This window comes from Hyperolius riggenbachi, chromosome 5, assembly GCF_040937935.1.
Source record: "Hyperolius riggenbachi isolate aHypRig1 chromosome 5, aHypRig1.pri, whole genome shotgun sequence".
NCBI classification, from domain to species: Eukaryota; Metazoa; Chordata; class Amphibia; order Anura; family Hyperoliidae; genus Hyperolius; species Hyperolius riggenbachi.
Window position 1 is genome coordinate 334,403,209 of NC_090650.1, and position 23,266 is coordinate 334,426,474.

General features: G+C 43.9%; 1 protein-coding gene across 1 annotated transcript in view; it reads left to right on the forward strand.

Annotated features, from left to right (window-relative positions):
* Positions 1-23,266, forward strand: part of SPIDR (scaffold protein involved in DNA repair) — a 651,436-nt gene that overhangs the window by 358,015 nt on the left and 270,155 nt on the right. The window contains exon 10 of the mRNA XM_068237354.1: positions 3,148-3,404. Within this exon, the coding sequence (XP_068093455.1) occupies positions 3,148-3,404 (257 nt within the window). The remainder of the gene's footprint in view (positions 1-3,147; positions 3,405-23,266) is intronic.

The following is a 23,266-nucleotide window of genomic DNA, read 5'->3' on the forward strand; positions in this document are numbered from 1 at the left end:
TTCTCTGCTTTCAGACACCCTTTCAACCCTTTTCTCATGGACTGGGTTTTGGCTTTTCTTTAGAGAATGGCTGTTCACTTCTGTTAAAAGGATCCATTCAACTGTGTGTAGCTTTGGATTAGCATGTTAGAGCAATCTCTATAATAATAGCTAAAGTGTCCCTGTGTCATCATTTGTTCCTGTGTCCATGTGAAAACCGAACTGCGCATGTGCGCGTAGTGCAGCCGGCTCACTTTAAGCTGGCCTTGTGTTTTCTAGGGCAACAGGGTCACACAGCGCAGAGCTGGGAGGATGACGCGGGGAAGGAGGAGGAGGACAACGGGGGCAAGGACGAGCGGGCCATGTCTGTGTGCGGACATGCGCGAGGCGGCGGTGACAGACCTAGAGCCTGTTTTTAAACGGGCTTAGGTTTACTAGTTATAGTAATAAATAAAACCAGTAATTGTCACTGTAAAAAAGAAATTACCCATTTATAAATAAGGCGATCTTCTAGCACTGATCAGATCCCAAAAAAATGCGAACACTAAGAAGTGATGATCTGTAGACCAACTGTATTGAAATTTGCTATGCCAAATTTCTGAATTCATTATAAGACCCCTGAACAAGCTATTGTCATAAAATGTTCAATTGGGGCTAGAGGACACGAAAATATCTTTTGAAAAACTTTAATGAAAAAAATTGGTGGAAAAACACATTTTTAAACATGGCAGTGGTGACAGTTTGCATAGTAATGCAGTGCTTGGGGATTTTGTAGCAACCCAGACTTCCTTTTAAGTTTTCGGTCTTTGGGCATGAGCAGTCCTATGGTGCACTTTTTTGTTATCACCAACGATTGGTTTTCAACTTGCGCAATTTAACATGAGCATCTTCTAATAACTCCTAGTATTTGTCCTGTAATTAATAAACTGGAATATGTTACAATGGCTGTTTATGTACTTGACAGAACCAGAAATCTTATTATATTATTGATTTATATAGCGCCAGCAAACCGGCCAGGAAAAAAAAACTGCATTACCTTCCTACTCTTAAGATTTCTATGAAATGTGTTCATAAACATAGCAGATTATGAGTACCATATATACTTGCAAGCAAGCCGACCCGCATGTAAGCCGACCCCCCAACTTTTACCTGAAAAACCAGGAAAAAATGATTGACCCCCATATAAGCCGGGGGTATGAAATGCTGGCCGCATGATACCCCCCAGTGTGTCCCAGTATAGCTAGTATAGTGCCCAGTATGGGTAGGTAGTCCCCCAGTATAGCTAGTAAAGTGCCCAGTATAGCTAGTAGTGTCCCAGTATAGCTAGTATAGTGCCCAGTATGGGTAGGTAGCGACCCAGTATAGCTAGTATAGTGCCCAGTATAGCTAGTAAAGTGCCCAGTATGGGTAGGTAGTCCCCCAGTATAGCTAGTAAAGTGCCCAGTATAGCTAGTATAATGTCCCAGTATAGCTAGTATAGTGCCCAGTATGGCTAGTATAGTGCCCAGTATGGCTAGTGTATTGCCCAGTATGGCTAGTATAGTTAGTGCCCAGTATGGCTAGTATAGTGCCCAGTATGGCTAGTATAGTGCCCCAGTATAGCTAGTATAGTGCCCCAGTATAGCTAGCATAGTGCCCCAGTATAGCTAGCATAGTGCCCCAGTATAGCTAGCATAGTGCCCCAGTATAGCTAGCATAGTGCCCAGTATGGCTAGGTGGGTAGGTAGTTAGTGCCCCTCCCTGCTACCCCCGCGGCCGCTGCTGCTATTACCTTAGGCGGCGCCGCTTCCTCTATCCCCGTCCAGCTCCGGTAACTAATTCACAGCAGTGCGCCTCTCGGCGGCTGCTGTGTGATGACGGAGGAAACCATAGAGAGCGGCTTCCTGTAGCGGCGATATGTATCGCCGTTACTATGGGAACCGCTCTCTATGGTTTTCTCCGTCATCACACAGCAGCCGCCGAGGGGCGCGCTGCTGTGACTTAGTTACCGGAGCAGAACGGGGATAGAGGAAGCGGCGCCGCCTAAGGTAATAGCAGCGGCGGCCGCGGGGGGAGCGGGGAGGGGCAATACCTACCCACCCACCTAGCCATCTTGGAACATAACTCGCAAGCAAGCCGACCCCCCAACTTTTGGGCCACTTTTGGGGGGTGAAAAATCCGGCTTCCTTGCGAGTATATACGGTATTTGTTTATAATACATTTTAAGCAAAATCTTATAGCCAGTAGGGGGAGTATTTCTTTATCCTCACAGGATCTCCCTACAGTTCTTCTAAATTAAAACTGATCAAACAAGTCAATGCCAGTTGGCATTTATTTATTAGTTTTCTGAAACTGAATTTTACATTGCCTTTAGAATATGTGTTATGCTACGTACACACATGCGACAACGATCGTTCGTTGTGAACGCCGAACAAACTTTTAATTGATGAAAGAACGACCGAATAAAGTTAGTTTTTCAATGTGTGTAACGATCTGATCGTTAGAATGAACGTTACATAACGTAAAGCAACTATTGCGCTTGCGCATAAAAATGAAAAGTTCCATGGAGAAATAGCGAAATGCGCATGTCAAGCCTAGTACAAACAACCGTTTCCAACGATGTACTACTTTTGCAAACGATCGTCGTTGGAAAAAATTCGCCAAGCTAGATCGTTCGTTTTTAACGATCTAGCTCGTCCGGCGTTAGACTTAATGGTCGTTGGTTGCTTTTTTTTAATGATCGTCGTTTGAAACGATCAGGGAACGATCGTTTCAAACGACTATAGTCACATGTGTGTACGCACCTTTAGACTTGACATGTGCCAAGATTGCCAGAGCAGCTTTCAGTTAGCAAAACACAGACAACAGTAAAAAAAATGTGTAACCATTTAATAGAAATTTTAAAGCTAAAGGGATCAGTGAAAAATCTTATATAAACAAGATGAGAATAGTACAGTAAAAACTGACACTGTGCTTTCCCATTCAAGTGCATACGTTGATATCCTAATCAGTTAGACTCCAGATATTTGTCCTGCACACAAAACAAAATGGAAAAGAAATCTGACTGGTTGCTTTGGGTAACACAGAGCCTTTCTTTTATACATTTTGTGGATACTTTAGAAAGTGAGGTCTTTTGAGAGGCCAGAAAATAAATTCTACTTAACTGACAATTTGTAATTGATTTTATAGGTTTCTTCCTATGGTGCAACAACTCATAGTGCTCTGTGCAATCAAGAAAAATGCCTTTCACTGAGGTGTACTGTAAATGATTCTTTGCTGGATTTGGTGGAGACCCAGGGAGCTGCTGGGTGGAAAGGGGCATGTGTACGTGCGGTCATTCAGAGAGTATACTACCTTACTTCAAGAATTAGCCCTGGATGTCTGCATCAAGACAGTAGTAAATCCAACCCTGACACTGCAGCAAAGGCACCAAACCCAGATTTCAGGTAGGTGATCAAAATTCACAGGAATGTCCACATGCTGCTGCTACCTTGGTAACATTATTAACTGTAAATCCTTATTTGACGTCACCTTTAGCCATGGTCCCCAATCATCTAGCTATTAATGGAATAGTCCATATTTCTGAAGTTGCTGTGCTTTTGAATGGTGGTAGATGGTTGAATCTTGGTGGAACCCATGTGTCTCATGAATTTTTGATCTGTACTTTAATGTATGCCTTATATGCTAAGAATTGCAACCATTCCTTTACCAGCCAACTATAAAATGTTAGGAAATTGTTAGACAGTCAGCAATGTTTAGATTGCAGATTGTATATCAATAAGAACATGGCAAACGTTCAAGGGGCTCTCACTAAAATATGTGCTTACATTCCTGAATGTCACAGGAGCATTTTGTGTTGCGAGTTTAGTTGCACAGAATGAAGTAGAGAAGGTTTCCATGGATCATTAATTGTACTTGGGAATTATTTTAATTGTGTGCTGCATGGCACAGATTGTACCTCTCACAAACTGACTATTTTTAATTATCTCGGCAAGCTTTGTAGTTACATTGCCAAAATATTAGTTTGTTAAATGGTTATATGCAATTATTTATGAAATACTAATATGCATTAACACAACTTCCTGCTGTCTTTAGTTTCAAACTTTTTAATGTTTTTTTTTCTATTTTAACAGGCTAAGCACATTTCTGTTGTAGCATATATATATATTTTCTCTAAATGGAGTAATTGTGTACTGGTTATAGAACAGTTAAACTGCATGGATGATGGATTGAACAACGCCTTATGAAAGTTAACACACCTTATCAGAGTAGCATAGTGAGCGCTACAAACTTATGGCAATAACGAGAGCTCCACTTGTCCAGCCCTGTGTCCCTGGGGGTTCGTAGCACTTGCTATGCTACTCTGATAAGGCATGTTAACTTTGATAAGGCATGCTATTTGTCTTAGTGAATCAAGCCCATTGTGTTGAGTTCCTACCAGAAATGTTATTTAGGAAAACAAAAAACCTTATTGTACACATTAAGATAAAACCCTTATAACCCTCCACATAGCCGGGTGTGCTCCCAATAAGCAGCCACCCTCCCCATAGCCAGGTGTGCTCCCTGTAGGCAGCCATTTTCCCCATGGCCAGGTGTGCTCCAAATAGGCAGCCACCCTACCCATAGCTAGATGTGCTCCCAGTAGGCAGCCACCTTCCCCATTGCCAGGAATGCTCCCAGTAGGCAGCCACCCTCCCCATAGCCAGATGTACTCCCAGTAAGCAGCCACTGTCCCCATAGCCAGGTGTGCTCCCAGTAGGCAGCCACCCTCCCCATAGCCAGGTGTGCTCCCAGTAGGCAGCCACCCTCCCCATAGCCAGGTGTGCTCCCAGTAGGCAGCCACCCTCCCCATAGCCAGATGTGCTCCCAGTAAGCAGCCACCCTCCCCATAGCCAGGTGTGCTCCCAGTAGGCAGCCACCCTCCCCATAGCCGGGTGTGCTCCCAGTAGGCAGCCACCCTCCCCATAGCCAGGCGTGCTCCCAGTAGGCAGCCACTCTCCCCATAGCCAGATGTGCTCCCAGTAGGCAGCCACCCTCCCCATAGCCAGGTGTGCTCCCAGTAGGCAGCCACCCTCCCCATAGCCAGGTGTGCTCCCAGTAGGCAGCCACCCTCCCCATAGCCAGGTGTGCTCCCAGTAGGCAGCCACCCTCTTCATAGCCAGGTGTGCTCCCAGTAGGCAGCCACCCTCCCCATAGCCAGGTGTGCTCCCAGGAGGCAGCCACCCTCCCCATAGCCAGGTGTGCTCCCAGTAGGCAGCCACCCTCCCCATTGCCAGGAATGCTCCCAGTAGGCAGCCACCCTCCCCATAGCCAGGTGTTCTCCCAGTAGGCAGCCACCCTCCCCATAGCCAGGTGTGCTTCCAGTAGGCAGCCACCCTCCCCATAGCCAGGTGTGCTGCCAGTAAGCAGCAACTCTCCCCATAGCCAGGTGTGCTCCCAGTAGGCAGCCACCCTCCCCATAGCCAGGTGTGCTCCCAGGAGGCAGCCACCCTCCCCATAGCCAGGAATGCTCCCAGTAGACAGCCACCCTCCCCATAGCCAGGAATGCTCCCAGTAGGCAGCCACCCTCCCCATAGCCAGGTGTTCTCCCAGTAGGCAGCCACCCTCCCCATAGCCAGGTGTGCTTCCAGTAGGCAGCCACCCTCCCCATAGCCAGGTGTGCTGCCAGTAAGCAGCAACTCTCCCCATAGCCAGGTGTGCTCCCAATAGGCAGCCACCCTCCCCATAGCCAGGTGTGCTCCCAGTAAGCAGCCACCCTCCCCATAGCCAGGAATGCTCCCAGTAGACAGCCACCCTCCCCATAGCCAGGTGTGCTCCCAGTAGGCAGCCACCCTCCCCATAGCCAGGTGTGCTCCCAGTAGGCAGCCACCCTCCCCATAGCCTGGTGTGCTCCCAATAGGCAGCCACCCTCCCCATAGCCAGGTGTGCTCCCAATAGGCAGCCACCCTCCCCATAGCCAGGTGTGCTCCCAATAGGCAGCCACCCTCCCCATAGCTAGATGTGCTCCCAGTAGGCAGCCACCTTCCCAATTGCCAGGAATGCTCCCAGTAGGCAGCCACCCTCCCCATAGCCAGGTGTGCTCCCAGTAGGCAGCCACCCTCCCTATAGCCAGGTGTGCTCCCAATAGGCAGCCACCCTCCCTATAGCTAGATGTGCTCCCAGTAGGCAGTCTCCCCCACATGCTGAGCAGAAGGAATCATGGAGCTGGCAGTGAAGCATAATGAATCATGCAGCAATGATCCTGCACTTGCTAGCTGGGAGTTACTTTTCAGCACATTCTTTGTGCTAACAAATTTGGCTTATATGCGAGTATCTATATACTATTGATTACTTAAAGAGAACCCGAGGTGTGTTTAAAGAATGTTATCTGCATACAGAGGCTGGATCTGCCTATCCAGCCCAGCCTCTGTTGCTATCCCAAACCCCACTAAGGCCCCCTGCACTCTGCAATACCTCATAAATCACAGCCGTGCTGTGAGGCTGTGTTTACATCTGTAGTGTCAGTCTCAGCTGCTGCCCCGCCTCCTGCATAGCTCCGGTCCCTGCCCCCGTCCCTTCCCTCCAATCAGCAGGGAGGGAAGGGATGCAGGCAGGGACTGGAGTTCTGCAGGAGGCGGGGAGAGCAGCAGACTGACACTATAGAGATAAACACAGCCAGCTCTGACAAGCTGTTTGTCAGCAGCGTGGCTGTGATTTATGAGGGATTGCAGAGTGCAGGGGGACCTTAGGGGGGTTTGGGATAGCAACAGAGGCTGGGCTGTATAGGCAGATCCAGCCTCTGTATGCAGATAATATTCTTCAAAACCACCTCGGGTTCTCTTTAAAGCCCACTGCTGGCACTCCCTTCTGGGGAAGGGTGGTTTAAGAGCTGCATCTGGGTCAAGAAATTCAAACTTTAACTTATGCATATGACTTTTGATATTTACTTTACATATCCCTTTAGATTTATTCACCAGATTTAAAGGCTATTAACAGATTTCTGTCAATATTCAGACTTAAAGATTAACAAAGAAAAAACTAGTATGTAGTAAGTAGGTAGTGAGTTGATAAACCAGGTCTGTAACTTCCGCTGGAATTCTAACTTCATCCAATATCTGGAGATTAATATAAGTAGCGGCCTTGAAAACCTTTTTAAAGTTAAAGTGAACCTCTGGACTAAAAATCTACTCAGCAGAACTGAAAAGGCTTGGTGTTTCTTTAACAGTTTCACAGCATCAGAACTTTATTTTTCTTACCAAAGCATCATTTTTAGCTGCATTTTTAGCTAAGCTCCATCCATCAAAGAAAACTGCCCGGGCTTTTTTTCCCCTGATGCTGTGCAAAGCCTGATGGGGTTTCCTATGTTGTTATTCACGTTGCCTAGCAACTGGGAGAGGTGATCAGGACACAGGACAGTTGGAACTGTGTCTCATGCTCCCTGTCACCTCCTTTCAACCAAAAAGATGGCTGCCCTCATGAAACCAAACATTTGCATGTTCTTTTAAAACAATGGGTAAGAGATTATATTACCTATCTATTTTAATTAACATAACGAATGTAACTTAATGACAGTATGTTTGTTTAGGCTGAAGTTCCTCTTTAAGTATCAAATAGTTAAGAGAAATTAAGACCAAATTGCGACCATGGGATACGCCATATAACAGTGTAATTGGTAAAATAGAGGAGATTATTAAGATCGTGGTTTTACCCAAAGTACTCATCTTGATTTTTAAGTTAATTGCTGTACCAAGTTCTTGGTTTAAATCTTGCATTAAAATATTTCCAAACTTTACATGGGGGAAAGCTAGAGCATCCTATTCTAGACTGGTTACTGGCAAAAATGGAAAAAAATGAAATCTGGTGGGTTACATTCACCAAACCTGCAAAAATACCTTCAAAGGGCTCATCTGGGTAGAATTTTATAATGGAACTCAGCAGCTTCTAATAAATTGTGGACCCAACTACAGCAAAAAAGTTGTAATATCAATTTTGCGCTCAGTTGGCATTATAAAATGGAAGTCTGTACTCCTCCCCTCATTAAACCTACTAAAAATGCCGCTATAAAATATCTTCCAATTGCCACTTAAGACTCCTAATTTTATACCGGCCACAAAAAGAGCTGCTTCATGTATAACAAAATTGACCAAGACATTAGATTATATCTTATAGCTAATCACTATTAAGATAACACTATGTGAGGATTTGAAGAACCTATTGGCGCTGGCCTGTGGGCCCAAATCTTGGGTCAGCCATGACTCGAGGTACTAGATGATGCACCTTAATATTGTGAATCAATATAATGTTACTCCTGATTAGGAATATTTGACAAACCACAGCTGCTGGAGATGTAAAAGACATGTAAGGACCTTTAGCCACACATGGTTGTCCTGTCCCTCTCAAGTTTTGGGGATTTTTTTTGGCTAGACATTCAAGTTTTTTTTCTCTCGCTATAGATTCCTCAACTTATTTAGTTCTCTTTGTTCTTTTGTCCCCAAAAAAAGAGGAACAACTTGTGTCCTTGTGTCTGGTACACGCAATGAGATTTTTCTGGCAGATTTGCTGCCATATCGACTTTTTCCAACATGTCTGGTCTGGTTTCCGATTGATTTTCTGATCAATTTTCCATTCACTTCAATGGAAAATCGATCGGAAATCAGATTGGACATGTTGGAAATAATCAATCTGGCAGTAAATCTGACAGAAAATCTCATTGAGTGTACCAGGCATTAGGGATGTTAGTAGCTTGGAAGATTATCACCACACACTGGCAATAAAGAATACAACTACCATCCATAATTTCTTCCAGAAAGAGACTGCAGTACTGCCCAATGTACATGTTAAAGAGACTCCTTAACAAAAATTGCATCCTGTTTTTTTTCATCCTACAAGTTCCAAAAGCTATTATAATGTGTTCTGGCTTACTGCAGCACTTTATACTATCACTGTCTCTGTAATAAATCAACTTATCTCTCTCTTGTCAGACTTGTCAGCCTGTGTCTGGAAGGCTGCCAAGTTCTTCAGTGTTGTGGTTCTGCTATGAACTCCCCTTCCAGGCCCCTCTATGCACACTGCCTGTGTGTTATTTAGGATTAGAGCAGCTTCTCTCTTCTCTCTTATCTTTTACAAGCTGGATAAATCGTCCTCTGAGCTGGCTGGGCTTTCACATACTGAAGAATTACAGACACAGGCAAAGCTGTTTGCAGGAAGAAACGAGCAGCCTGAAACTTCAGTGCATGAGAGATGCAGGGGGAAAGAAACACACAAATGATCTCTTGAGATTCAAAAAGAATGCTGTATACAGCCTGCTTGTGTATGGATGTATTTTCTATGTGTGGACATACTGTACATCAACCTACTTCCTGTTTTGGTGGCCATTTTGTTTGTTTATAAACAAACTTTTTAAAACTGTTTTTAACCACTTTTAATGCGGCGGGGAGCGGTGAAATTGTGACAGAGGGGAATAGGAGATGTCCCCTAACGCACTGGTATGTTTACTTTTGTGCGATTTTAACAATACAGATTCTCTTTAAAGTGGATCCGAGATAAACTTTTACTCATTGCATAAATGTGTTCCTGTCATATAGTTTATAGGGCATTCCTCAAGCCAAATACTTTTTTTTTTTTGTTTTAATACTCTAATTCCCTATAAACTAAACAAGCCTCGCCCACAGCTCCTTTTGTGCCTTGTCACTGTAGCAAGGGCTTATGGGAGCTCAGTCTGGGCAGGAGGAAGAGGAGTTTACTAGCCATTTATTTCCGAGGCAGGAGGGAGGAGGAGAGGGGACTGAATTTACACAGGCAAGCGGATAGCATCTCCAGCCCTCAGCCTGCGACAATGTGACAAACAGAACCTGGCTGCCCTCATTGTATCACAGGAATAAATAATCATACACTTTTGAAGCTGTTTGCAGCTAAATATCCTGTGTAAACTATCTAAACTTTAGATAAGATATAGAGTCAAGTTACTTGTTATAGTTAGTTTTTCATCTCGGATCCGCTTTAAGAAACAGATAACAGCTCTTCTCAGTCTATGCTATGGAATACAACTTACTGTACTTAAACCAACATCTCAACAGCATAGAACTAAGTAGAGCTCAATAACAAATAGAACTTTAATTATCATTATTTTGAGATTAAAATAGTCCTGCTTTGCTCTAGTAGCTAAAAAGATCTGTGACTTAAAGAGAACCCGAGGTGGGTTTGAAGAATTTTATCTGCATACAGAGGCTGGATCTGCCTATACAGCCCAGCCTCTGTTGCTATCCCAAACCCCACTAAGGTCCCCCTGCACTCTGCAATCCCTCATAAATCACAGCCACGCTGCTGACAAACAGCTTGTCAGAGCTGGCTGTGTTTATCTCTATAGTGTCAGTCTGCTGCTCTCCCCGCCTCCTGCAGAACTCCAGTCCCCGCCTGCATCCCTTCCCTCCCTGCTGATTGGAGGGAAGGGACGGGGGCAGGAACCGAAGCTATGCAGGAGGCGGGGGAGCAGCTGAGACTGACACTACAGATGTAAACACAGCCTCACAGCATGGCTGTGATTTATGAGGGATTGCAGAGTGCAGGGGGACCTTAGTGGGGTTTGGGATAGCAACAGAGGGTGGGCTGTATAGGCAGATCCAACCTCTGTATGCAGATAACATTCTTTAAACACACCTCGGGTTCTCTTTAAGTTAACTAATCATTGAAAGTCAAAAGATTGTAAGCTTTGCTTGTCCCATATCCTCTCTTTGTGATTTCATCATTTTGTTTTATTTTATCTTGTGTATTTTCTTACAATAGTACAGAGTACCTAGTAAGCTCATGGTGAACCAGAACTCCTAGGAGTGTGTAAGGGGCTATAATGGACCTAAAAGCCCTCTTACATAGTATTTTTTTCAATAGTTTTATAAAATTGCTTTTTATTGCTATGAAAATACAATAAACTTTAGGGTTTTGTATTAGATTAAGCAAACTATTATACAAAACCTTTCCCAACATCAGGGGGGTTCCAGTGAAGTAGGGAAAGCAATTTCTTTTGCTGCTGATGTTTGGGGACAGGAGCTGCACATTCAAGAATGCACATTGGAAGGGGTCAGAGTCTGTTGTATCAGTAAGGTTATGCAACACATGGAAGAGAAAACTGCCAGGAGTGAATTGGGCTTGAATAGAGAGGGGGAAAAAAATAAAATCTTGCTAGGACTGCATTGTATGCAGCATTAACGCAAACCTGTGACTTCAAATGGACACAAAAGTTAGATACCTTGGTAGAGGGAAGCCCCTGGATCCTCCATGACTCCTTAGCTGCCAGCTGTGACCCTCTGCATCTTCCCAGCCGTGCACCCGTCCAGGAACCAGTGTGGCCTGCGCTGTGGCACAGAACCATTGGTGGTGGAAGAGAAAAAATGTGCACCAGTGGCTCTGTGTTACTGCCCAGGGAGGGGCGGTCTTGTACCTGTGCAATCCAGTTGCGCTCTTACGCAGGCGGGAGTGCAGCCACATGAACCTCTTTGATTGTTAAATCGAGTCAAAGGGTCCCAGCGCTGGATGGGAGATGCCTCTGGATTATCCAGAGGCTTCCCTGTAGTGAGGTAAGTATCTAATTTTATGCTTTTAAAAATCACAGGTACACTTTAAGGTACTTGTGCACTTAATATATATTTTTATTCTACAGGGAAGACGTTAGAATCAACAAAAGACAAAAAGAATCCAACCAAGTTTTATAAAAAATAAATAAATTAAATAAATAAAAGCTTGATTTCTCTGCATTGAGCATGGGTAAAATGCGATGGCTGCAGTACAATCAATATAAGATATTTGTACCGGAATCTAATGTGATGTAAATTGGTAGAGCAGGGTATTAGATCACATCAGGGCGATATCAATAGTTTCTGTGATGCTGCCAGAGCCGGGACAAAGTCCTCCAGCACCCAAGGGACACCAAAGTGCGCCCCTCCATCCCTCCCACCCCAGCCATTACATACTGATTGCTATTAGACTAAGAGTTGCCCCAGTGCCCCCAACACCTTAATCTCTAGTCATCTGGCTTGCAGTCACTGACATGTATCACCTTTTCTTATCCTTGTGCGCCCCCTTCTACACTACACCCTGAGGCTGGAGCCTCTCTCACCACTGCATGGCCCAGGATGCTGCAAATTGTTTAGGGCATTAGCACTTAAAGAGGAACTCCAATGAAAATAATTTAATAAAAAAAATGATTTAGTCAGTTTTTGCCCATTGTAAAAGCTTTCCTCTCCCTGATTTACATTCTGACATTTTCATGGTGACATTTTTACTGCTGGAAGGTGATGTCACTGGAAGTAGCTGCTGCTTGCTTTTTTGGCAGTTGAAATAGCTGTAAACCACTATTTCCCACAATGCAACGAGGGTCACAGACAGGAAACTGCCAGGACCATGATCCTCACAGTTTCCTGTGGGAGGGGTTTCACCACAATATCAGTCATACAGAGCTACCTGATGATCCGTTTGTGAAAAGGAATAGAGTTCTCATGTAAAAGGGGGTATCGGCTACTGATTGGGATGAAGTTCAATTCTTGGTCACGGTTTCTCTTTAACACTCCCAGGTACATTTTTTAAGCTGCAGCACTGCACTTTTCATGTTATCCATAGGTAGTTTTATCTTACTTTAATATACTTTTAAAGTTTGGAATTTACCTGACAAAGGCAAAATCTCTTCAGCTATGTGAAACTTTATAGACCATTATGCATGTGAATTTTGGTTCAACAGTGAATGTAACCGGTTTTGTAATAAAGCTTGTAAACTCTTGTAATAACATGAAATAACTGAGGAAAACTAAGCTTTCTTGAATACTTTGTTGTGACTCTATTTTGTGGAGTTCATTTACCCTGACAGTGCCAACGGCTGGCCATATTTGGCTAACCTTCACACTGGCACAATTCCCAGTACATATCCCATCATTTTGTTAAGTGGCAAATATTGTCTGATTATAATTTGTAGGCAATCTGTTGCAAGAAATGAAGGCTAGGTCTTGCAGTTTAATAAATTCCACGACTGTATGCCAAAATCTGAAATAGATTTTAAGCCCAAATTCTTCTAGAAGTTTCAATTTAGTTTAGAATTGAATGGAAAAGGCTTACAAATATATTTTGGTATTTTGCTGATATCATTTTTCTCATTGGTAAGAAGTTGATTCATTTTCTGTACAGGTAGGAAGTTGATAATTCTCAAGAGCACAGTGGCATAGTGATTAGCGCTCTTGCCTTGCAGCCCTGGTTCCCCGCTTTAAATCCCAGCCAAGGCACTCTCTGCATGGAGTTTGTATGTTCTCCCCGTGTCTCCGTGGGTTTCTGCCCACATACCCCAAAAACATGCAAATAAGTTAAACGATTCCCCTCTAAACTGGCCCTAGACTACAATACATACACTACACGATACACACATACATACATATACATAAGACTATGGTAGGGATTAGATTGTGAGACCCTGTAAGGGACAATTAAAGGAAACCTGTAATGTAAAATAAAAAGCAGAAGAGTTTCACTTACCTATGGCTTCTGCCAGCCCCCTGCAGCCTCCCTGAGCAATCTAAATCATCCTCCAGGCCCCCGCCGCAGCTCAGTTTTCTTACTGCCGACTTGCTAGTCCACAGCTAACTGCGCCTGCGCGGCCCTGGCCATGTGCATCCTTGATCGCAAGCGCAGTTTGAGAAAACCTCATACTGCGCCTGCACAGAATGCTCCAGGCAAGAGGCATGCGAATGAAGACGCGTGCGGCCAGGGCCATGCAGGCACAGTGGCCCTGGACTTGTGATAATGAAAATGAGCCGTGGCAGGGGACCGGAGCATTGTACAGAGACAGTGCGGGCACAGGGAGGCTGCAGGGGTTGGCAGAAGGCCCAGGTATATTAATACTAAATAATAATAATAATAACATCATCAGCCTGAAACTGCATTACATTTTTTTTTGTAATCTTTGGGGGAAGGAGAGACACTTTTTTTATTTGTAACCCTTTCTGGACCAGCACCCTCTGCCCCCTTAAGGACCAGAGGGTGCTGGTCCAGCAAACCGCCGCTTCCCGACGAACGGCCGCAAGTTACCGTCGCTCCCGCCGGGCACGTCGCTGTGTCCCCGCTGCAGGCTGCTCTCTCTGCCGTCGCTATGACGGCAGAGCGATGTGTGCTGGTCAGGAGCCGCTTTCATTGGCTCCTGACCCTGTCATTCCATGTAAGCCAATGGGAACGGCTTACATGAATGACAGGGCCAGGAGCCAATGAAAACGGCTCCTGCCCAGCTCACAGTGCTCTGCCGTCATAGAGGCGGCAGGGCATCACATTGCGGCAGGGGCAGAGCGGGCCGAGTGACAGGGACAGGCGGGGGCGCGCGGTCAATGTGACGTAGAGTTTACGTCCGGTCAGGACCGCAGCGCCCCCTGCCCGCCGTAGATTCATACTCGCTCGGTCCGCAGGTAGTTAATGATGTCACATAGGAAATCTGAATTCGTTGGAGTTCAGAGTTCCTCCAGTAAATACAGTGTTCCATGTTCCGAGTTTTGTGTTCCAAAGGCATTTTTCACTGAAGTCAATGGTGTTGACTTTCATGGTTCATACCAAAGCCCCTGTAAATGATATTGTCATAAAGTTTACCACACATGCTATGTAAAAAAAAAAAAAGACTGTAGTTTGTGAGAAAATCAATTTTAACATTCCATAGAAAAAATGTTTTTTAAACTCTGTAAAATGACATTTTACTGCAGTACACTTTTAATGCATACATCGTTCCTAGTTTTCTATACACATTTTATACATTTCAAGAAAATGGACATGTTTCCCTCCCAAGTTTTTTTTAACCCCTTGTCGACCATGCAGGCTGACATAGTCAGAATTTAGTGCCCAGAGCACTTGGAACTCCGTACCCTGAGCTATACCAGCCTGCATGGTCCATGATATGTGTGTGCTCTGGAAGAGAGGAAAAGCAAAACCTCCCCCTAAGTCTCATCCCTGCCTCCGGTGCCCAGTAGGAGGTGGGGGTAGCTTCCCCCCCCCACACACACACACCTGTGGTTGTAGGCCGTGCTGGGTGGGATTCATGGTGGCATCTAGGGGTGAAATGATGCCATGCCAATATCCTCAGAAATTATACCGCCCCAATTTCCTCTAGACCTTGATTGAAGATCCCCAGTGCACTTGTCACTCCCTGCAGCCGCGACTTCCTATAGTAAACTCGCAAGTCCACGCAAAGCAACTTTAAATGTGCCACCAGGTCCCCTTATAGCAATGATAATCCTCATTCACCACTATTTTAGAATACAATGCAGTGGTGATGTATATAACCCTTTGGATTATAGCCTTTATATAGGGATGGTTGTGTTATGTTATATGCTACCCTTAGAATCTGGAGATTAAAGTGTGCGCACTTATGGACATTTTTACTCTATATATTTTACTCTATATATCAGAAGATTTATCTTGTGAAAATTTGTTGTACGTCCAGAAGTGGTATTTTGTTGCAAGTTTCAGGAGCAAGTCATGTGATGTGATTTACTGAAGTACGAATACAGTAATGTTTCACCATGTTCTCTTCAGACATCCAGACACGTATACAGAAATGATTTGTAAAAATGAAAAATGGATCTATGTTTGATGTTAAAAAGACAGATTACATGGATGCCACGTGTTTCCTCTTTGTCTGGGCTACTGTTTCTTCTATAAAACTAGGAAATGGATGTGTTCTTATGTCCAGACGCCTGGGGGAATGGTCCTTGTAGTATCTGCTGCTGTCTTACTAGGACAAGGAAATGATCATTGCATCCGTCTCCTTAAATGTGTTCCCGTTACACTGAACAAAGAACATTGCCGTATTTACCAGCAAAGTCCAAAGTTCACCTGATGAAGATTCATACTTCATACCGCTTCCTTCCGCTGGAGACAACTTCCTACCCTTCCACTTCCAGCGCCAGAATTTCAACAGCTGACAAAAAAATATTATATATATATATATATATATATATATATATATATATCTAACAGCAGAATTAATGCATGCCAGGTCAGCTTAATGCAAACCTGTATTTAAAAAGAACCTATTTATTGAGGGGAAAAAAATACTTGAGGAAAAGAATTTCCAATTCTTTTTATTTGCTCTCTGTGCTTTGAAATATGATCAAAATATTTATAACTCCATATTCATAAAGTGGAACAACGATGTTCTCCACTCAAGACTGCCCATGATGTGGGTAGAGAACCACGTCTGCCACCTATAAAGCACAGATCAGACTGATTGCTGTCACTACACTGATATTAAATAATGGCAAAGTGCCAATTCAGTATAAAAAAATTGCCTGATAATGGTGAACGGAACAGTACTGTTATTTCTAGAGATATAACGGTACTTTTGTGGTGAAAGGGCCGATTGCCAGTTTCTATATTGGCTCCCTTTGCCCATCAACAAGGAAGTTATACCAATGGTGCTGCTACTTCAAAACTCATTGATGACCCGGCGTTGCCCGGGTATGTATTTGGCTGGTATTGGCTCCGCTCACTTTTTTACCTTTTCCCTTGAAAGTCATATTAGCACTGTCTCAGCTATTGGAGATAATAAAGAGCAGAAATAAGTTACATGTGTATGCAGAGAAAGCCTTCAGCTTTATTTTCTGCTCATTGCCAGCCCTTACAACTCTGGAAGAAGGCTAGTATCACTTGGGGAAGGACAGTCTCACACTGTTTGTTGACCAGTTTTCCTTGGAAATAAACATATTCAGCACCTTGGAAAGCTTTCTGCCTTGCAATGACCAAGTCAAAAGCCTCTCACAGCCACATCACATGCAGCTCATTCTAGTCTTTGTGCATCAATCCTAATGTTACAAAATATCTTACGTTTTTTGGGGGGAAGATACCGGTACCTACCTACCACAGTGTTGCTGAAATGCAAGAAGACATGCAAACATTCTTGATCCTGCCTGTGATATTTTCTGCCACCCAAATCAACCTCATACAGTATGCTTTATAATCTTTCCACATAGGAGTTTTCCTGATCACTTCCGCTACAGTTGACTCATTGTATGCCTGTCGGAGTTGCAAAAATGTAAACAGCTTGGAACCTTATTGAACTTGGAATGTGGTCTAGTTTAAAGGACATCTGAACTGAAAGGGATATGGAGGCTGCCACATTGATTTCCTTTTAAACAATACCATTTGCCTGGCCGTGCTGCTGATTGGTCTGGCATGAGTAGTGTGAATCACAAGCATGCAGCTAATCTTGCCAAATTTATGTCAGAAACAGCTGATTTGCTGCATGCTTGTTCGGGGTCTATGGCTAAAAACATTCGTGGCAGAGGATCAGCAGGACAGCCAGGCAACTGGTAAAATTAAATAAACATGTCAGCCTCAAAATCCCTTATTTCAGGTTCCCTTTAAAGTTTGAGTTTCCATAAACTATTGTACTCAAGTTAATGTAAGTGTTTGATGGAGTTGATGCACTAACTACTAGTAATATTGCCATTTGCAGGCAACGCACAGCAATATTACCGTTACTACTGCCAGCAGTGTACCATGTGCTACGCTATAAGTGCAACCTGCGGTACAGGATATGGTAACATGCATTACACAGGTAGCTGCCTGCACACTGCAATATTACAGTCAGTTAGTACATCAACCCTGTGTTCCAATAAAAGAGCTTATTTTTAATGACACTTGGTGTTGTTGACCTTCGCTGCTTTCTGGAATCCTGTGTCCACTTTGGTACAGGGCTGTGGAGTCGGTACAAAAATCTTCCAACTCCGACTCCTCAGTTTATGAAACCTCTGACTCCGGGTACCGAAAATGGCTCTGGCTCCTCAATTTCGACTCCTTAGTCTAATACTTAATCATCTGACTCCTCAGTTTATGAAATCACAGACTCCAACTCCGGGTGCCCAAAATTGCTCCGACTCCACAGCCCTGCTTTGGTACCTGGGGGCACTGGTCTAGGTGCACCTTCTTTTCTGGTCCCTTCTACATGGGTGCTTGCTCCATCCTCACTATGATAATGAATGTGCATTGCCTTTTCAGTAAATATAGTGAAAGTACCTGGCTGGCTTGGTCCTCTAATTACTTTTTAATTAATTTCTTGTTGAGATAACAGCTCAATTTCATTGGCTAAACCAAATTATTGATTGCTATCTAAACACCTCCCCATCCCTTACCTCTTACTAACAATGAAATCATGTTCATATTGCTCACACTTTTATAAATGTAACAAAAACGACATTAGAAAAACAATTCAATTTTTTTACAGTGATGAAAAAAGGAACAAGATATACTGGTACTGCTATTTTTTTTAAAATATCTAACTAAGTTGAATTCAGGCTCCATCTCTACACTAGGTATGATAGGAGAGAGTGAGTCTTTTGTCATTTTTCTCCAAATGTGAGAATTTTATAATTTATCATTGCTATCATTTTCTCATTGGTTGTAGATTATGCTCTCCCTTATCTCACTAGTAATAATACATTTCTATGTTTCAATAATGTAGCATTATGATCACTCAGGATGATGTTTGCATTATTCTACTTTGAGCACCTTTGCTTGTTACATGGATGTCGGTATAAATGTCTGTGTTATTTTGTTCTGATATGTCATCACTTCAAGCAATTAAGCTTTTGGTAATCTAAATGTCTTACCTGATTGCATTTACTGATTTCTGTAGCTCTTAATTTTAAACACACATGCTTGTTTTTAAATGGTCCGGACTCCTTCTTTAAGAAATTATTAGAAAATAGGAAGTAGTAAATGAGACACTTAGCGTGCTTTTATTGTATTGTAAACCTTGAATGTTGGAGTCTTGTCTCAGTATAATCTGTTCTTGTAAATAAATTTGACGCCACAGTGACAGTGTTCCCTAATGCTCTCTACAGATGTGTTTGTTCTCCTGGCCTGTTAGTGTGCCACATGGATTAGGGTGTGATGTGTACACTGCGGCAGAACATTTACAAACCGACTCAGCAGTGACGTAGAAAGGTCAACTTGTCTATAAGTGGTTTACCTTGAACATTGCTCTCATTTCCGCCTGTCTTTCTCTGACCTCCTCCTCTGCACTGTTTGCATTAGCGTGGGTGATAGGAGCATTTCCCGTGATAATGATTATGTAGAGTACATTGGATTGTCTATATTTACATGTTCCAAGGCATGAATGTTCCATTGACATATTTGTTCAGTGTGCAGCCAGTAAACGTGTATACGCAGTACAAAAAAAGAACATAAATAATCTGTTATATATTGGAGCTGTGGATAACAACTAACATCTTGATCTATTCCCAGGGTTCTAGCAATATTTTGAGTTAAATTTCCGGACCTGTTAGAATCACTAAGAATTTGGCCATTGTCCATCTACTAAAAATTATCAGTGCTCTTTTGTTGAGCTTTTTCTTTTAAAGGGAACCTGTCATCAGCAATATAAGAATTGTTATATTCTATTAAAACTCACTCGGCACATTCCTTAGGGAATCGTATAGTAGGGTTAGAACCTATGGAAGTTTCTTAAAGGGGAACTGAAGTAAGAGGTATACGGAGGCTGCCATATTTATTTCCTTTTAATCAATACCAGCAGCCCTGCTGGTCTATTTCTCTGCAGTAGTATCTGAATAACACCAGAAACAAGCATGCAGCTAGTCTTGTCAGATCTGACTTTAAAGTCTGAAACACCTGATCTGCTGAATGCTTGTTCAGGGACTATGGCTAATAGTATTAGAGGCAGAGGATCAGCAGGGCTGCCAGGCAACTGGTATTGATTAAAAGGAAATAAATATGGCAGCCTCCATATACCTCTTACTTCAGTTCCCCTTTAACTTCAGTTATGCCCCCCTGCTGGGTACATTTCACCTTTTTCTTGTTTGACAGATTGGCCAGTGAGATGCAATTTAAAAAATGTCAGTTTCACCTTAGAAAGGTCCAATGGCCCAAATAAATATTTGCGGATATGGGAAAATTGGTCCTCTTGGATCACCAGCAATCCCATTGTTTGGTAGGCCACTTGTTACGGGCTTGTCCTTGTTGGGTGCTCTCCGGGCCGGGCCGAGAGTGTAGCTGCTGGGACATACAGTATGTTGAGTAGGATGAATTTGATATGTTGCCCCATTCCAAAGTAAGGTTTTTTGCTTTGTGTAACTTACTGATAGTCACCAGTAATTATTCAGTGTACTGTTTGCTAGACTTGTTGTTGTTGTTGTTTACTGCCAGCACTGTTTTGCATACTGTGAATTAATGTGTAATGCAAAAAAATTTATTAAACTTCAAGTTAAAAAATCAGTTGTGACTAGAAGAGGAACTGTGGCAATTTTTGCTGATCACTACCAGAGGTGGGATTTTATCTACTTTTCACCTCTATGTGCTAGGACAGGAAATGGAGGTAAACAATTTTGGAAAAAAATGTTTAAGCCAGGCTAACGTTCTAACCCTCTCTTTTTTCGGATCAAAACTTGGTCAGTGGAAAAGGACCTTCAGTGATCTGAATCTGCAGTCATGCCAGTCCTGTCATCGGTCCAGTCACCCCAGTCCTGGCATAAGTCCAGTCACACCAGTTCTTTCAGTAGTCATGTCCCATCAGTCCTTGTTCTCATTCTCTTTCAGCAAGGTTGACCCCTCCTGTTCTTTTTGTCTCTGGTGGGGCTGTCCTAGGAGTTGTGACCTGGTGAGCATCAGGCAGCAAAGTAGTCCATCTTCCATTAGGGGTGACGCCCCATCATCCCTTGCCAGGTGCACTGATGAAGACCGGTCCTAACTTAAACTTCATGCCTTGGGAGTGTACGCACCCATCACTGGCGCCGAGATCAACAGGACCCTGACATATGCATCCTTACTGAGAGCTTCACAGATATCATTTGCATGTCCCATAAACTGCACCAAAAAAGTATATCTACACACTAGTTGACAAAAATGCCTTGCTTTAAAGTACACCTGAAGGGAAAAAGTGTTAAGACATACTTACCTAGATGATATAAGTTTTTTAGACACCTCCAGGCTTCTTGTTCCTTTTTTGCACCCGGCCTCCCCTCCTTCTTGCTGGTGTAGCCCCCGGTTGTAACTCTGGTAGGATCCCCAGGGCACATGTGCTGAACACCTGCAGGTGCCTCTCTGTATGGCTGTTAGGATGCCAGACGTATCTTTGGTGTACACTCACCTAAAAGATTATTAGGAACACCATACTAATACGGTGTTTGACCCGCATTCGCCTTCAGAACTGCCTTAATTCTACTTGGCATTGATTCAACAAGGTGCTGACAGCATTCTTTAGAAATGTTGGCCCATATTTATAGAATAGCATCTTGCAGTTGATGGAGATTTGTGGGATGCACATCCAGGGCCCGAAGCTCCTATTCCATCACATCCCAAAGAAGCTCTATTGGGTTGAGATCTGGTGACTGTGGGGGCCATTTTAGTACAGTGAATTCATTATCATGTTCAAGAAACCAATTTAAAATGATTCCAGTTTTGTGACATGGTGCATTATCCTGCTGGAAGAAACCATCAGAGAATGGGTACATGATGGTTAGAAAGGGATGTACATGGTCATAAACAATGCTCCGGTAGCCAGTGGCATTTAGAAAATGCCAAATTGGCACTAAGGGGCCTAAAGTGTGCCAAGAAAACATCCCCCACACCATTACACCACCAGCCTGCACAGTAGTAACAAGGCATGATGGATCCTTGTTATCATTCTGTTTACGCCAAACTCTGACTATCGAGACTCATCAGACCAGGCAACATTTTTCCAGTCTTCAACTGTCCAATTTTGGTGAGCTGATGCAAATTGTAGCCTCTCTTTCCCATTTGTAGTGGAGATGAGTGATACCTGGTGGGGTATTCTGCTGTTGTAGCCCATCCACCTCAAGGTTGTGCGTGTTGTGGCTTCAGAAATGCTTTGCTGCATACCTGGGTTGTAACGAGTGGTTATTTCAGTCAACGTTGCTCTTCTATCAGCTTGAATCAGTCGGCCTATTCTCCTCTGACCTCTAGCATCAACAAGGCATTTTCGCCCACAGGACTGCCGCATACTGGATGTTTTTCCCTTTTCACACCATTCTTTGTAAACCCTAGAAATGGTTGTGTGGGAAAATCCCAGTAACTGAGCAGATTGTGAAATACTCAGACCGGCCCGCCTGGCACCAACAACCATGCCACGCTCAAAATTGCTTAAATCGCCTTTCTTTCCCATTCTGACATTCAGTTTGGAGTTCAGGAGATTGTCTTGACCAGGACCACACCTCTAAATGCATTGAAGCAACTGCCATGTGATTGGTTGATTAGATAATTGCATTAATGAGAAATTGAGCATGTGTTCCTAATAATCCTTTAGGTGAGTGTATGTAGTTCTGATGGTCTTTGAATTGTGCATGCTCTGTATGTCGTCGGCTATGGCTGCTGTGCGCAGCTGTGCGCGAGCATGATACACAAGTGTATGCGGAGTGGACAGAGCATCTGTTGGGCTCTAACTGGTCCCAGTCACGGCTATGAACAGGGGACTACACTGGCAAGGCAGAGAGGCCGCCAGACACAGTACAGATGCTGGAGGTGTCTGAAGAGAATTATTACATTATCAAGGAAAGTATATCTTAACCCCCCCCCCCCCCCCCCCCCCCAGTTACATTAAAAAAAAACACATTCTGAAAATTGGGCAGAATTATTGAGTATTCGGTTTTGTTGCCTTCAATAGGTTTGAATTTTTGTTGAATGCTACTGAATGGGTATCACAAGGGATATGTGTCTAGCCCTCTCACTTTGCAGTGCTGGAGTGCTACGATTGAACCACAGCCCAGACACTGTCATCGTGTATGTTTTCGTGTTTTCTTAGGCTTTCCGGGTTTCCTCTCACACACCATAAACTGGGAGGTTAGTTAGCTTCCCCCAAACTTGTCATTAGCGTGTTTAAGAAACATTACATTTTAGCCCCTTTGAGATATAGTTGGTGACATACACTTTGTAAAATGTGACAAAATGTGTCAGCACTGTGTAAATGCATACCGTATATACTCGCATACAAGCCGAATTTTTGACCCCCAAAAAGGGGGTCAAAAGTTGGGGGGTCGGCTTGTATGCGAGTCTCTATTGTGGTGGTGGTGGTGGTCCGCGGCGCCCCCCGCCCGCTCCCTCCCGCTCGCTCCCTCCCTCCCGCTCGCTCCCTCCCTCCGCGGCCGCCGCTGCTATTACCTCTTCAGCCGGTGGCCGCTTCCTCTACTGCGGGTGCCCCTCTCGCTCTGCTCGCCGTGTATCACAGCGCTGCTGCTGTGACAAGGCAGGAGAGAGCGGTTCCCCTGGTAACGGCGTCGCCGTTACCAGGGGAACCGCTCTCTCCTGCCTCGTCACAGCAGCAGCGCCGGGCGCGCTGCTGTGATAC